At 48.7% G+C, this 16,388-nt stretch overlaps 1 protein-coding gene and 1 long non-coding RNA gene across 2 annotated transcripts; one reads left to right on the forward strand and one right to left on the reverse strand.

The window, feature by feature from the left end:
* The first annotated feature begins 1,802 nt into the window (after positions 1–1,802).
* On the forward strand, positions 1,803–6,441 carry LOC148667549 (C-type mannose receptor 2-like). Its single transcript, XM_088630988.1, has 5 exons — positions 1,803–1,960; positions 2,949–3,325; positions 3,787–4,137; positions 4,690–4,778; positions 6,089–6,441. The coding sequence occupies exons 1-5, from the start codon at positions 1,803–1,805 to the stop codon at positions 6,254–6,256; spliced, it is 1,143 nt and encodes a 380-aa protein (XP_088487114.1). The 3' UTR covers positions 6,257–6,441.
* A 1,094-nt stretch (positions 6,442–7,535) lies between these two features.
* Positions 7,536–14,186, reverse strand: LOC148667550 (uncharacterized). Its single transcript, XR_015936974.1, has 4 exons — positions 13,850–14,186; positions 10,492–10,763; positions 9,726–9,996; positions 7,536–9,368 (listed from the first exon to the last, which is right to left on the reverse strand). It is a non-coding gene; the product is annotated as an uncharacterized LOC148667550 (long non-coding RNA).
* Positions 14,187–16,388: the final 2,202 nt, after the last annotated feature.

Here is a 16,388-nt window from a genome sequence, read left to right on the forward strand (position 1 = left end):
ACTCACTACCTGTTCAGACACACAGTTCTGAAGTCTCACAGACTGTGGTCTGCCTGTCAGGTAGTCAGTGATCCACGAGGTCATGGAGGCATTGACTTGCATATCCTCCAGCTTCCTCCTTAGAAGTAAGGGCTGGATGGTATTGAAGGCACTGGAGAAGTCTAAAAACATGATCCTTACAGTGTTGCCAGCCCTGTCCAGGTGTGAGTAGGCCCTTTGCAGCATGTAGATGATCACATCCTCCACACCAACACTAGGCTGGTAGGCGAACTGTAGGGTGTCCAGTGATGAGCTGACCAAGGGGTCTCAGGTGGGATAAGACCAACCTCTCCAGTGTCTTCATGGCGTGAGAAGTCAGTTCAACTGGTCTGTAGTCGTTGAGGACAGAGGGGCGCCCTTTCTTTGGTACCGGGACCAGGCATGTCTTCCAGAGCACCGGGACACTCTCCAAGCGCAGGGTCAGGTTGAATAGTCGCTGGAGCACTCCGCTCAGCTGATCAACACAGGCCCTCAGAACTCTGGGACAGATGTTATCTGGCCCTGTGGCCTTACCCTGGTGCAGCCTCTTCAGCTCCTTCTTCACCTGGTCAGCTGTGATGGTCAGCCTGGCCTGGGGGATGGTGCTCATAGGGCTTTCAGTGCTGCAGGTGTTAATGGCGGAGGTGTTGGAGTGGCAGCTGTGGGGGATGGGTGGGTGAGTAGCTGTCGGGGGTTGTAGCTGTAGGCGGCCATGTTTGTGGGGGGATGGAGGAGGTGTTAGGCAGTCGCAGCTGTGAAGGGTTAGGGAGCGTGTGGCTGTGGGGGGATGGGTGTTGAGCCACAGAGCACCCAGAATCAAACCTGTTAAAGAACTGGTTCAACTCGTTGGCCATCTCCAGGTTCCCCTCTGTTGCACCCCCAGCCTGTTTGAAGCCAGTGATCTCTCTCATGCTGATCCATACATCCCTTACCCTATTCCTTTGCAGCTTGTCCTCTACTTTCCTCCTGTAGGCGTCCTTGCTCTCTCTTAACTTCTGCTTTAGCTCCCTCTGTACACGCTTGACCTCTTCCTTATCCCCCCTCCTAAAGGCTCTCTTCTTGTCATTCAGAAGAGCCTTCAAGTCGCTGGTGATCCAGGGTTTGTTATTGGAAAAGCAGTGTACGTCTTTGGTGGGGATGGTGTTGTCTACGGAGAAGTTAATGTAGTCAGTGACACAGTCCACCATGCTGTCTATGTCGTCCCCATGTGGTTCGCACAGCACATCCCAGTCGGTGGCCTCCAAAGCACCACGTAGATCCTCCATAGCCTCTTGAGACCATCTCCTCACAGTCCTCATGGTTGCAGGTTGACGCTGGACAATAGGCTTGTATAGTGGTGTAAGCAAGACAAGGTTGTGATCTGATCTGCCAAGGGGGGGAAGGGCTGTGGAACTATATGCATCCTTAGCATTGGCATATAATAAGTCCAGTTTTTTGTTTTCTCTGGTCGGGCACTTAACAAATTGGTGGAAAGTAGGCAAAGTGGTGGAAATAGATACGTGGTTAAAGTCCCCTGAAATAGCTATAAAAGCGCTAGGGTGCTTTGTTTGTAGACTGGCTGTGACTGTGTTTATGACGTCACACGCTACCTCTGCGTTTGCCGTAGGTGGAATGTAAACAACAACAAAGATGGCGCATGTAAACTCCCGCGGTGTCCGGGTTACAGACGCGCTCCTTAAAATGAGTATGTCCACCATCTGTTGTTGACAAGCACCGCGAGCCCCCCTCCTTTCCTCTTACCACTCTCGGTGTTTCTGTCCGCCCGCACCGTCTGAAAGCCGCCGATGGTAACGTTCGAGTCCGGAATAAGTTCCTGCAGCCACGTCTCGGTGAAACACATGATACTGCATTCACGATACTCCCTCTGGCTTCTCACCAATGCTCCCAGTTCGTCCATCTTGTTCACTAAGGACCGCACATTTCCCATGATGATCGAAGGAAGGTAGGGTTTAAATCTCCTTCTCTTCGCCTTTTGCGTCGCACCAGCCCTACAGCCTCGGCTTCTCCTCCTCAGCTCCTCCGGCACCAATGGCTTCTCTCCAGTGAGTAGAGCCGGACGCGCTAGCGCGATCAGCTGGTCATGCGTGTAGACAATGCCTCTGTAGCTATCGGCATTGCAACCCGATAGAAACAGAGGTCCGAGTATCAGAAAAAACAAGAAAAAGCATGTCAGCTTTCTAGTATCCATCATGTTGTGATCGCAAATCTAGTTGCCGGCAAAGGTATGAAGAAAAAACACTAACACACTAGCATTAACTAACTGAAAGAAACAAAAAGACAACAAAAAGACACAGACCTGCTGTAGCAGGCTGCCACTAACACGGCGCCATCTTAGACTGATTATCATCTGGTCTTGTTGATGCCGTTGCTTTTTGCCAATTAATCGTTCCGCCTGACTTTGATATCAGCGGTGCTCTTGATTATATGATATTCCATCCTCCCACCTGTTCCACCTCATGCAGTTCAGGGTGGTGGGACAGCCAGAGCTTATTCCAGTAAACAGCAGGCACAAGGAGTGGTACTCCATCACACTGGCACTAACTCTCCCAGACGTCAGTGAACATACCAGCATGCCTTTCGACTGGGGAGCAGACTGGAGCACCCTAGAGGAAACCCAGCGTGAGCACAGTGTCGAATATACAAACCAGACCAGAAGCAGAGCTGAACCCAGCGTCCCAACGCTGAGAAACTGCAGTCCTAAAGCCCCTGTGCCACTTCACAGTGCATTGGCAGACCCATTTGAAATCCTCCCCCAGGGAAGACAAAACCACTCAAAACGACAGCCACAAATGTCGGGTTGAGAAGTGCCGGGCCATTCCCCGACCGGATTTGCTTCTCCGACGCGTTGGCACGTCGTGCGCAGGCTTGGCCAGGCATCGCGAGCTGGTCACCCCTGCTCCTAAGCCTCAACCCTGCCTCCTGTGTTTCAGGCCTCTGGGCGTGGTCTCGCCTCACCGCTACCACTTCGTGAGCAAGCGCAGGACGTGGGCGGGGGCTCGGGCGTACTGCAGGGGCCAGTACACGGACATGGCTACCGTGAGTGGGCCAGCCGACCTGGAGCAGCTCCTTGCCACCGCCGAGCCGGTCACGGGCTGCGCCTGGACCGGCCTGTACTATGTCTGGGACCTGTGGCAGTGGTCCCTCGGGGGGGGCTACCTCTACGGCGTGGGGAGGTCTGCTTTTACCAGCTGGCGTGCGGGAGAACCAAACAACTACGGCGGCAAGGAGAACTGCGTGGCGATGGTCGGCGGCGGGTTGTGGGCAGATCGCCCTTGCAGTTTCACGAGCTATTCCGTTTGCTATCAAGGTAAATGGCCCCTGAGTCTTTTACGGCCTTTTACGGTCTTTCTCACGCGACTACTGGATGTGAAGGTGGTGGAGGGAGGGGGGGGCTTGGGAGTACGAGTAATTCCTCCTTATGAAATTCCCCATTGTTCTCAGAATTGAATCCTTTGAGTGGCTCTTGGGCTGATGGGATGGCGGCATCGGGGCCCTGGGTTCAAATCCTGGGGTGGCGAGGTGGAGTTTGCATGTTCTCCCCTTGTGCGTGGGGGTTTCCTCCAGGTGCTCCAGTGTCCTCCCACAGTCCAAAGACGCTCTGGTGAGTGAATTGGCTGCTGGGAATGTTTGGCCCTGGTGTGACTGTATGCAGTGCTTGTGCCTCCGTGCAGTGGACTGGCGTCCCATCCAGGTGGTATCCTGCCTGTTGCTTGCCGAGGCTGCTCCGCGACCCTCAACCCGACTACTGACTGGGGTTCACTTCTTCAGGGGGGGAAGGCGCAGCCGATCAATACTTCCTGGTGGCTGAGGCCAAGAACTGGACAGAAGCCCTGACGTTTTGCAGAGAACATTACACCGACCTGACCCGGGTGAGGAGCCAGAGCGAGAATGAGTTAGTAAGAGTTACGGCCGGAGGCAGGGAGGTCTGGATCGGACTGTTCACCGAGCCCTGGAAGTGGTCCGATGGGGACGTCTCCACTTTCCGCCCCTGGCACGTGGGCGAGCCCAACAATTATGGCGGCATCGAGAGCTGTGGCGCCGTGAATCTTCAGGGGAGTGCGAGAGGCTCCTGGAATGACTATAATTGCAACACCACCTACGCTTTCTTCTGCTACAGTGGTAAGTTATCGCGGTGCCACTTCGACAGCCTTATGGGGGTAACCTTGCAGGGAACGTCGCCGGCACTTTGCTATTCCACGACCGCTTGTCCAGTTCGCACTTGTGGTGGCCCAGAGTCGGTCCCAGGGTGCACTGGGTGCAGTGGTTAGCATTGCTGCCTCGTAGTGCCTGAGCTCTGGGTTCAGTATCTGGGCTGTTGTCTGCATGGAGTTTGAATGTTCTCCTTGTCTTTGCGTGGGTTTTCTCCTGCAGTACGAAGACATGCTGGTAGGTTTTGAATCGGCTCCTGGGAAAATGAGCTGTGGTGTGTGCCCTGTGACGGACTGGCATTACTGCCAGGGTTAACCCTGCCTTGCACCTGTTGCTTGCTGGGATAGACTCTGGAGCCACCTTCAGAGCACCAGTCTTTTGTAATATTGTAAGTGATGTTTTGACGTCCTTGACCATATAACTGTCCCTCAGACCAGGCAGGGTGAATCACTTAATGCTACTTCAGAATGGGGTTTGCCTCTTTTTTTGTCTTCTATGCTGTTTTCATCCTTTCCTCCACAGGGAAGAGAGTGGTGCTGAGAGTAAGGATATTAATGGACTCGGAAGTGAATCCTAATGACCCAGATGTTAAAGAGTGGCTTCTGGTCCAGGTATAGGAAATCGACTACTAGATTGTGTCAGTGTGCATAGGTGGCTTGCGATATTCCAGGCTCCTCGTAAAGAAGAAACTAAGCAAATCATACTGTTGGAGCTGCAGTAGACAAAAAAGATCATCCAGTCAATGCTATGCATAATGAGCCACACATTGCTTTGTTATACAGAAATCAGAAATACACTCAATCATAATGGTTGTCACACATTGCACGCAGTGGGTTCCTACCAATATGAATCATTATTGGGGATTTTCTTTGGTTAAAAAGCAGCATTTTAGGAATTCAGGAAACAATCAGATGAATATAAAGGGATAGTGTACTTATTATTGTAGTGTTACCTCACCTGGCTGGGGAAATCATTTGTGAAGAATGAGCCAGGGAGGCAGTTGCAAGGGTCAAGATAGGATGGAAGGCGGGGAGCAAGAGAAGATTAGCGCAGAGCTGTGGACAGACTGGGAGTATTTATAAACTGGGGAGTGGAAGTGATTAATAAACGCAATACAAAACAAACAGAAGAAATTACTATTATCTTCCTTTTGGCATTTTGAATTAAGGGAGGATATGAATAGGCCCAAAAGTGCAGGGTAGAGTTATAGAGTTAATAAGGGCTTTAAACTAGAATATAAGAGAGAGAATACTGGAGATCATAGTTGCAGTTATATCGAAGCGCTGACCTTTCCCTTGCTGGCTTTGTTTATTGTATCATGCCTGCTCACGTTGGATTGCTCAAAGACCCTTCCGAGTAACCACAGCAACCGACGTGGCCACCTGTCAGTCACCTGGTTGCCGTGACAGTGCAATCGGGTGGAAGATCAGTTCCACCTGCTCACAGTCAGCCCTCCACTCGCTCAGTGTTAGGGAGTTCAGGCTTGAGCCTTTGTGTTCCTTAGTCAAGTTTTCCTTGATTCTTTGACCCCGTTTCCCTCGACCTTGCTCTTGGATTGCCCTTGTGTTTGCTCCTTGGCGTCCAAGATTTCTCGCCTCGACCTCGTCTCTTAGCTGCTTCGCTTGGGTATATATCGGCTCCGGGCTTTGCTTGCTTTCGACGTCACCTCTCTGGCTGCCTCCCTGCTTCGTTCTGCAACTTTGAATCCCACTACGTCCCACGTTTTCCAGAGCGCTCACTCCAGCTGCCACCTCCCACTACAGACCACTATCACCCACCACAGGCGCTGTCTGCTGCTGCTTCCCTGTTTCGCCCGGCGATCGCGTCCTCCCTGCCGCGACAAGACCGCGGCTCTCGTTCAGGAAGACGTACCGGGCCCTGATTTCTGACCCGGGCTGCTGTGGTACTGTCCCCTCCACAGGTGACGAGAGAGCTGTCCAGGCACACCGAGCTGGGCAACACCAGCCTGCGCTGGGGCCAGGAGGACAATGGCGTGGTGTTCTCGAAAGACGAGGAGGAAGATGGTGAGATGCTTAAGCAGCACAGCCTTGGCGACGCGCATTCTGAACGCCAGGAACTTCATCGGTGATGTCTTTGCTCCACAGGGCAGTGCCACCCTATGGGAGACTGAGTGTCGGAGGATCAGTCTGCACAGGATTCCTCTGTGAAACAGTGGCGACTGGCCACTGGCGACAGACCGACGTCTAAGAATAATGCAAGCTTCAAATACCGTAGCATTTATATTAAGGTTCAATATATATGGATATAGTATAATATTTTCTCTATGAGTGGTTCTCTGTTTAAACATCAAGGTCTGGTCTCAGTACAGTGAAAATGCATTGAGAGTTGTTTAATGAATATATATATATATTATCACATTTAAATGTAGTAGTAGTATTCAGGTCCAAGGAAATACTTTTTGAGAATTGTTTGCTTTGGCAATCACTGGTGTATTTTTCCTTTCACGTATGTTTGGAAGGGAACATTCGATCAGCCTTACTGGGCAACTTGACTTTCTGACCAGCTGCTCAAAAGTTGGATTTCAAAAGTTTTAAGGAGAATAAAAATGGTTGGTTAGTTGATGGTTGATGACATTGAAACCACAGATCAGAACAGGTGGACTTACAGTAAGTGGAATATGATTAAACGTCAGATTTTCAATTTTGACAGTTTAGAGACTAACAATAGACTAAACAGATTATGAACATCTATTCTACACAGGGGGACGTAGTGGGATCTTTGTAAATTATTCCATGTATTATAAGTACATGTGTACAGAACAAACACTGAGCTCTAATAAGCTGAATTGTCTATTGGTATCATTAACGTTTCATATGTTCTTAAGTAATTTGATTTGTTATAAATAATAATAATTGCTTACACTTATATAGCGCTTTTGTGGACTCTCCACTCAAAGCTCTTTACAGGTTAATGGGGATCCCCTCCACCCCCTTGTGAGCAGGGTGACAGCTGATCCACTGTGAGAGCGGAGGGAGTGTCTCCCTCTACTGCACGGACACCGGAATTCTGGGATTAAGCCGCACTTCCTTAGTGACCGTTGCTATGCACGACTTTCGTTTTTTTTTATTGCAACAGCAAAAATTTATACCGTACAAACAAGAGTACATATAACATATAACACCAATAACACCGTCAGGGGCTACATACTGTAATACAATTGCACTTGACCAAAAAAAAGACTAAACAAGGTAAAAAAAAGATAAGGTCCACACAACTCTCACATTCTTACATTTAGAAATACTGTATTGTAGATAACGCCCTCATGCCTATTTTAAACTTTTCAAACATGTGTCTCAGACCATTTCATTAAATCAATATAAGAAAGTGTAGTATTAATGAATACTTCAAGGAACTTCTTGAAGGAGACATACTGTATATATCTGTGCATACTCAGGGTTATAGTGCTACTTAATCACGCTGGCATGTATGGAATAAATAGTGGATTATAGTGACCATGCAGCTTGGTGTAGGTCACCAGAGTAATTAAACATAGCAGTAATTGCCTTTGCTCCTAACAAGGCTGTCAAGAAAGGATCGAGGCTGTCAGGGTTGTATAAATCTTGAATATACCTGCTCAATATCTGGAACTGCAGTCGACTTTCATGAGCGTAAGACATCATCCAAACTAGGTACTGTGTAATCATCGTGGTCGTAGCTCCTCTGTCATCCAATGGAAGCACAAGGCACCCGCGTTCAAGTCTTTTGTGAGATCATGTGCATGCATCCAGGATGGATAGTGGTGTACCCTGCTAGTCCAATAAGGGACACACACACACGGAAGAATATGCAGACTCCACCCCGACAGCACTCTGGGTCTGGAATTGAACCCGGGGGCCTCTGCAGTACGAGGCAGCCAAGCAAAACCACTGAGCCACAGAGCTGTCCCCCAGGTACTCCATATATATCAAATAAGGAGTCTCAGAGGCTCCTTAACACAATTCTAGCTCCTTAACCTGAAGCACTGGACAATAATGAGACAGGCCAATTTCTATAAAATAAAATAAAAAGCAAACTCGAACTAAATCTCTTCCTACAAAGTGGATGTCCAAAAGCAAACAGAGTTTTAAAAAATGCATCACCATCTAGGACTACAACACCATGCTTTGACACCCCCAGGGTGGTAGAAACATTCACCACATAATTACTCTGTAATCAGACTTCCTGCGGTTTCAATGTGAAATATACATCTTTCAGCTCAAACGTGTTCTTGCTCTGTGGTGTTGTCATTGGAAGCTTATTAATATTCGTGTCCAGCATTCATGTTCCATGCGCCTGAAGTGTGTTGCCATCTTAAACAGCTTAATAATAAAAATTAATAATAATCCCTTACATTTATATAGTGCTTTTCTGGACACTCCACTCAAAGCACTTTACAGGTTAATGGGGATCCCCTCCAGCCCCACCTGGATGATACTCCAGTCCGCTCAGCACACAGCAGCTCTCAGTGGGGAGGAGAGCAGAGGGATGAAGCCAGTTCAGAGATGGGGATAATTAGGAGGCTGTGACTGGTAAAGACCAGGGGGGGATTAGACCAGGACACTGGGGAAACACCCCTACTCTTTTCGAGAAACACCCTGGGATTGTTGATGACAACAGAGAGTCAGGACCTCGGTTTTACATATCATCCGAAGGACGGCGCCTGTTTACAGTCTAGTGTCCCCATCACTATACTGGGGCATTAGGACCCACACAGACTGCAGGGTGAGCGCCCCCTGCTGGCCACACTAACACCTCTCCCAGCAGTACCTCAGCTTTCCCAGGAGGTCTCCCATCCAAGTACTGACCAGTTGCGAGTTGCAGGGTGATATGGCTACTGGCTATCCAGCCTGCGTACTTTAAAAATCTTAAAATCTTTTTTAAAAATCTGCGGCCGGCAGAGGAATCCTACTCCTTTGGGCCCCTGAGCAAGGCCCTTAACCCCAACTGCTCCAGGGGTGCTGTACAATGGCTGACCCTGCACTCTGACCCCCAGCTTCTCTCCCTGTCTGTGTGTCTCATGGAGAGCAAGCTGGGGTCTGTGAAAAGACTTTGTGAAGACAGTGGTAAAAATGGCACACAGCACAGCTTCTTCTGGTGCAAGATGACTACAGCCCCTGCTGCCATCACACACAGAAGTGCCAGAATCACCCTGACATGCAGTCTGGAATCCAGGTGGTTAGAGTTCAGACATGCGGCATAATCTGTTATAGAGACAAGAAAAGTTTCAGACGTTACCTGCTGCATAACAAAAATAATGTGACTCTGTTATCACCCTAGTGTGTGATACAGTATAATACACACTGATCTGCTCCAGACTCACCTGTGTGTGATACAGTATAATACACACTGATCTGCTCCAGACTCACCCCAGTGTGTGATACAGTATAATACACACTGATCTGCTCCAGACTCACCCGTGTGTGATACAGTATAATACACACTGATCTGCTCCAGACTCACCCCAGTGTGTGATACAGTATAATACACACTGATCTGCTCCACTCTCACCCCCGTGTGTGATATAGTATAACACACACTGATCTGCTCCAGACACTTACCCCAGCTCAGCGTGACGCTGTGGTTGGAGCTGTGATGAGTGACAATACAGCTGTATTCCTCGATCTTACTCTCTCAGATCTCCACACTCTTCCTCAGCTGTCTCCATTGGGTCTGAGCCCACTGGACCACACGTCCTCTCCCTCGGTCTCTCCAGGCCTGGACAAACTGACCTCTATGACTCTAGGACTGAAGCCCCAGTGACCAGACAGGACAGGGAACAGCTCTGTGTGTCTCCCAGATGCTCGGAAGAGACAAACACCTGAGGAGAGACTGAGAGGGAGACCGGAAGCAATGTTAACACACTGAGAATTAGTGTGGACACTGTGCAAGGTGAGGCGACATCGCTGCACAGACAAAATATTGTGTGGCTCCTTTCTGCAAACCTTTACAACCAAAACATGTCAGTATTAGACAATTATACAAATCAAACACATTTTCTCTTTGTCTGTTCCTCAGGCTAAGAAAGGAGATCACAGTAGAACTGGAGCACTGCAGACACGTCATATTCACACAGGATCACACAAGCTTCACATTCACACAGACACAGACACACACTCACACACGAGCCAATTTCCCATAAGCCAATTTACCCACCAGCAAGTGGAAGGAAACCCACACAAACATGAGGTGAACATGCAAACTCCACACAGACAGCACCCCAGAAACTGCACTGTGCCACCCACTCCTCTGCACATGGGGGAACTTCTTGTGTAGAGCTTCTAGGTGCATTTGTCTCATATTGTATCTGATATCTCTCTGTCTCACCTTTGTGTGGTTTTTGTGTTTCTTTCTGTACTGCAGGAATCTCTTCAGTGTTTCCATACAGTCAGTCTCCAGGAAGAATCTGGTATACTGGTTTTTAATCTTGTTCTGGTTCCAGTCCCTTTGAGTGCCCTCTGCCTCCAGGGAACTTGCTCTCCAGGTCATGTTGTCCACCTCAAAGGACAGGAAGTCTTGTCCATTGAAGCTGTAGTGATCAAACAGAGCCACACTCCCATCATCCTCCAGTCTACAGCCTTGCCACCTCTGGAGCGCATCTGGAGAGAGAGACCGAGGACACTGACACAGACAGAGAGACCAGGGACAGTGACACACACAGAGAGACCAAGGACAGTGACACACACACACAGAGACTGGGGACAGTGACACACATAGAGAGACCGGGGACACTGACACACACAAAGAGACCGGGGACAGTGACATCCATTTTCTAACAGCTGTATCCAGTCCAGGGTCACAGGGGGGAGCTGGAGTCTATCCCAGCAAGCAACAGGCACAAGGCAGGGTTCACCCTGGACAGGACAGCAGTCCATCACAGGACACACACACTCACACACCCTGGACAGGACACCAGTCCATCACAGGACACACACACACACACACACACACACACACACACACACACACACACACACACACACACACACACCCTGGACAGGACACCAGTCCATCACAGGACACACACACTCACACACCCTGGACGGGACACCAGTCCATCACAGGACACACACATACACACACCCTGGACAGGACACCAGTCCATCACAGGACACACACACTCACACACCCTGGACGGGACACCAGTCCATCACAGGACACACACATACACACACCCTGGACAGGGCACCAGTCCATCACAGGACACACACGCACCCTGGACAGGACACCAGTCCATCACAGGACACACACACTCACACACCCTGGACAGGACACCAGTCCATCACAGGACACACACACACACACACACCCTGGACAGGACACCAGTCCATCACAGGACACACACACTCACACACCCTGCACAGGACACCAGTCCATCACAGGACACACACACACACACACACACACACACACACACACACACACACACACACACACCCTGGACAGGACACCAGTCCATCACAGGACACACACACTCACACACCCTGGACAGGACACCAGTCCATCACAGGACACACACACTCACACACCCTGGACAGGACACCAGTCCATCACAGGACACACACATACACACACCCTGGACAGGGCACCAGTCCATCACAGGACACACACACACCCTGGACGGGGCACCAGTCCATCACACGACATACACACACACCCTAGACAGGGCACCAGTCCATCACAGGACACACACACTCACACACCCTGGACAGGACACCAGTCCATCACAGGACACACACACACACACACACACACACACACACACACACACACACACACACACACACACACACACACACACACACCCTGGACAGGACACCAGTCCATCACAGGACACACACACTCACACACCCTGGACGGGACACCAGTCCATCACAGGACACACACATACACACACCCTGGACAGGGCACCAGTCCATCACAGGACACACACACACCCTGGACAGGACACCAGTCCATCACAGGACACACACACTCACACACCCTGGACAGGACACCAGTCCATCACAGGACACACACACACACACACACACACACACACACACACACACACACACACCCACCCACCCTGGACAGGACACACACACTCACACACCCTGCACAGGACACCAGTCCATCACAGGACACACACACACACACACCCTGGACAGGACACCAGTCCATCACAGGACACACACACTCACACACCCTGGACAGGACACCAGTCCATCACAGGACACACACACTCACACACCCTGCACAGGACACCAGTCCATCACAGGACACACACACACACACACACACACACACACACACACACACACACACACACACACACACACACACCCTGGACAGGACACCAGTCCATCACAGGACACACACACTCACACACCCTGGACAGGACACCAGTCCATCACAGGACACACACATACACACACCCTGGACAGGGCACCAGTCCATCACAGGACACACACACACCCTGGACGGGGCACCAGTCCATCACACGACATACACACACACCCTAGACAGGGCACCAGTCCATCACAGGACACACACACTCACACACCCTGGACAGGACACCAGTCCATCACAGGACACACACATACACATACCCTGGACAGGGCACCAGTCCATCACAGGACACACACACACCCTGGACGGGGCACCAGTCCATCACAGGACATACACACACACCCTAGACAGGGCACCAGTCCATCACAGGACACACACACCCACACACCCTGGACAGGACACCAGTCCATCACAGGACACACACATACACACACACACCCTGGACAGGGCACCAGTCCATCACAGGACACACACATACACACACACACACCCTGGACAGGGCACCAGTCCATCACAGGACACACACACACCCTGGACGGAGCACCAGTCCATCACAGGACACACACATATACACACACACCAAGAAGTCAATTAACCCCCCAGCCTGTCTCTGGACTGGGAGGAAACTGGAGCACCAGGAGGAAACCCCCACAAACACAGTTCAGAACTCCACACAGACAGCACCCCAGGTTCTGAACTGATCCCAGGGCAGGAATAACAACCACTGAGCCTCCCCCAGACATCTATACCTTTTATTTGTACGGAAAGTATTATATATAGAGACATGTAAATATCACTTCTCGAACCTGTTGTTTCCAGCTTCCTGTAAAGTCGTGTGGAAAGTTATTTATTTCTGATACGAAGTAGGAGTGAAACTCCGAAGTAATGAAGACAGAAGTCGGTTCAACGACAAAAGGAGTCAGGCGCCTCTGAAGTCCGCCTACGCGTCAGAAACTGGTGCGCGTTTATGCCCTGGGCCGTTGTCATTGTTTTATTCGGTTATGCAGTTTAAAATATTTTTAAGTTAAAGAGAGCTCTCTACTTCCGTCTCTGAACAGGTTTACGATGATGATACACGCGTTTCCTTGTTCTCTGACTGGCCATGCGGCGGCCATGTGACGAGGAAACGGGAGAGAGCAGGACGAAAATGAAAGAGAGAGAGAGACGGTGGAAATGTGACAGTTAAAATAAACTGCCAGAAGAGAATAACCGTCTCCGTCCTGTCCCTCTCCCTGCAGGCGGAGTGTTTAGTCACCGCCGACCTCTCGTACCCTACAGCAGTTAGTGAACAGGGCACTAGGTACTACTGAGCTTCCGTCCGGACTAAGCCCGGAGAGGACGGCGGTTCACTCACCCGTGGGGCAGCCCGGACCCGGATTCCCGTCTCGGGTTTGACAGCCCGTCTCCTGCGGAGCCGGAGCGGACTGGCGACGCGTACACCGGCCAGGCAGCAGTTTAATCGGAGGTTGTAATCGTGGGGGGGGGGGGAATTTAACCTTACGAGAGTTTCTTCTGTTACATTTTTTTTTTCTGTTAGGGAAATTCATATTACAGGATAATGTAAATTTACTATGTAAGGCGTTTAAAGGTCGAGGAGAGGTTGGGAAAGCCCCTGAAACCCAGCGCTGGAAACGTTGTCCGTCTCCACTAGGTATAGAATGCGCTCTTTACACGTCATTCACAGGCGTCACGTTACTCGGGCAACGGAGGTACGCTAATCCTCGGTGGGCAAGTTGATGTAATTCAGTAAAGCTGGAAAAGATACTCAGACACGTTAATTTATCACCTGCATATATTAACAAAGTTATTTTAGATGGACTTGCAGAACTATACTGTAGCTGCGTCGGCATGCGTAGGCTGCAAAGGAACAAGTAAAAGGTTATTCCATGCCTTCTTCAGTTGTTAGAAAGACAGGGCAGTATGCAAAGATAATTTTCTTTTTATCTTTGCTTACTGCAGTTTATCTTTGATGACAACATCAAAGACATTAAGGAATTCTTACAGCTAACAGCTCCACATCAACTTCCTTTTATAACTAACCTCATCAGATCTCTCAACTCCCAACTCTTCCAGTTTCTCACTTCAGAGAACGATAAAAAACTCAATCATCCTCTACAGAGAAAAACCATCAACACCCCTACCACCTCCACCAATCCTAACCTTGTTGTTACTGTACCCTCTGACCTTTCCCTTTCACCCCTTTGCATCCTCAGCTAACATATTTTAATATTACAACACAATTACAATAGATTGTACAGTATTTACAGTTTAAAATTAAGGTAAATATGTCAAAATATCAAAATCCAACTGCACAGTGCTAACAAAACAATGCTTGTCAAGTTCTCAAACAAATCTGCATTGTATTTTTAAAATATTTCAGCAGAGGATGTGACGGGAGTATAAATGATGATTCGACGATAATTTTTCTTGGGTGAATATGGTTTTCTGGGGAGTTGCGATGTTGGGCATTATTGGACATTTTTGACACGTGTTGAACAATCGCATTTCCTACAAATATTAAAATGGCTGTGATTTAGCTGAGAAATCCAATCGACCGATGCGAAAACAATGTTTACATCGCAAAAGAAACCCGACCCTGGGTGGACTTGAACCACCAACCTTTTGGATAACAGCCGAACACGCTAACCGATTGTGCCACAGAGACTGACTGGTGGAGTATTTTCTCGAATCAAAAAAAAAATATCTTACCGTTCTTTTTGCCAGCCGGTAATATTTCTTCTGCACTGATAACCAAAAACTGAATTTCATGTTTCGCAAGCTGTGTGAATTTAATCAAAAACAAGTTTTCCAGAAAGGAAATGAACACATGCATTTAACGAAGTCAAGCCCTTTGTGATTGCCCAAAATGGTACGTTCTGTACTACAAGATAGGAAGAAATACACAGCTGGGATTTGAGCATAGGTTCTTTTGTTTAATTGAGAAGCGCTTTAACCAACTAAGCTATGGTGACAGGATGACTGTCACATTTTCCAGCTACTTGGACACACTGCTCTGAGACATCTGCGTTCAGAAAGTGTTGAACCTGCTCTCAGAGCAAATTGCCTCTTTTACATACAGTAGCAGCCCCGACACTAAGAAACGAAGAGAAATGGCTTTTATTGGGCATTTTTCATGTCCAATGCGTTTGACATTTCCCAAGGGCGACAGAGTTCTTTTGCAACACTATTTCTTCTTCTTTTTTCTTTCTGTACGCTTTGATAAAAAACGAGAAATCATGCAAGGGAAAAATGTCTTTTTTTCATAGAGAAAACGTGTACCAGGAAATGTTGTGTTGAGAAGAAGTGATTTAACATGATACGTGACCTAATTTATCGGAGCGAATGCTCACCCAGCAAGGTCTGGAGAAGTTGGAGAGTCTGGTGGATGTGATAATTATACGGTGTTGTGGAAGAAAACAGTCTTTCTTTGAATTCTCAATCAATTGGAATTTCAGTGCGGAACATAAAGCCTTTGTCTGATTTAAAGAGATTATATTTTAAAACTCATAAAAAATCAGAAAACACACGTTTCTCACTTTGAAATTTTAGACGGGGCGGTATATTACTAGTAGCAACGCTGAGCACACTATTGGGGAATTCAGGTTATGTGAAATACCAGCAGTTTAATAAATAACGCATCTGATGTTGGATCATAAGATTGTAGGTTCGACTTCTACCTGGCTCATGTAAATTTTATTCAAGCTCCTCAGTAATAGATGTCTATTATGTAATGAACCGCACCTGAAAGCAAACATTGGGTCTGTTTCCTTTGTTTTCCAGCATGAAATAGCAAATCGTTACAAAAAGTACCTGCTAATGTCCAATAGCGTTTTTTTTTTTCAAATTACATTTTCAGGCTTCAGACACTTTTTAATAAAACAAAAGTGTCCAGA

Source organism: Lepisosteus platostomus, chromosome 5 (assembly GCF_059453375.1).
Source record: "Lepisosteus platostomus isolate fLepPlt1 chromosome 5, fLepPlt1.hap1, whole genome shotgun sequence".
Taxonomy (NCBI): Eukaryota; Metazoa; Chordata; class Actinopteri; order Semionotiformes; family Lepisosteidae; genus Lepisosteus; species Lepisosteus platostomus.

What these genes read in the sequence shown, in the direction of transcription:
- LOC148667549 (XM_088630988.1), top strand. Translation starts at nt 1,803, where the DNA reads ATGGTAACGTTCGAGTCCGGAATAAGTTCCTGCAGCCACGTCTCGGTG. An exon ending in CGCTTTCTTCTGCTACAGTG is followed by an intron (nt 4,138 to 4,689) that starts GTAAGTTATCGC and finishes TTTCCTCCACAG; the next exon opens with GGAAGAGAGTGGTGCTGAGA. An exon ending in AAGAGTGGCTTCTGGTCCAG is followed by an intron (nt 4,779 to 6,088) that starts GTATAGGAAATC and finishes TCCCCTCCACAG; the next exon opens with GTGACGAGAGAGCTGTCCAG.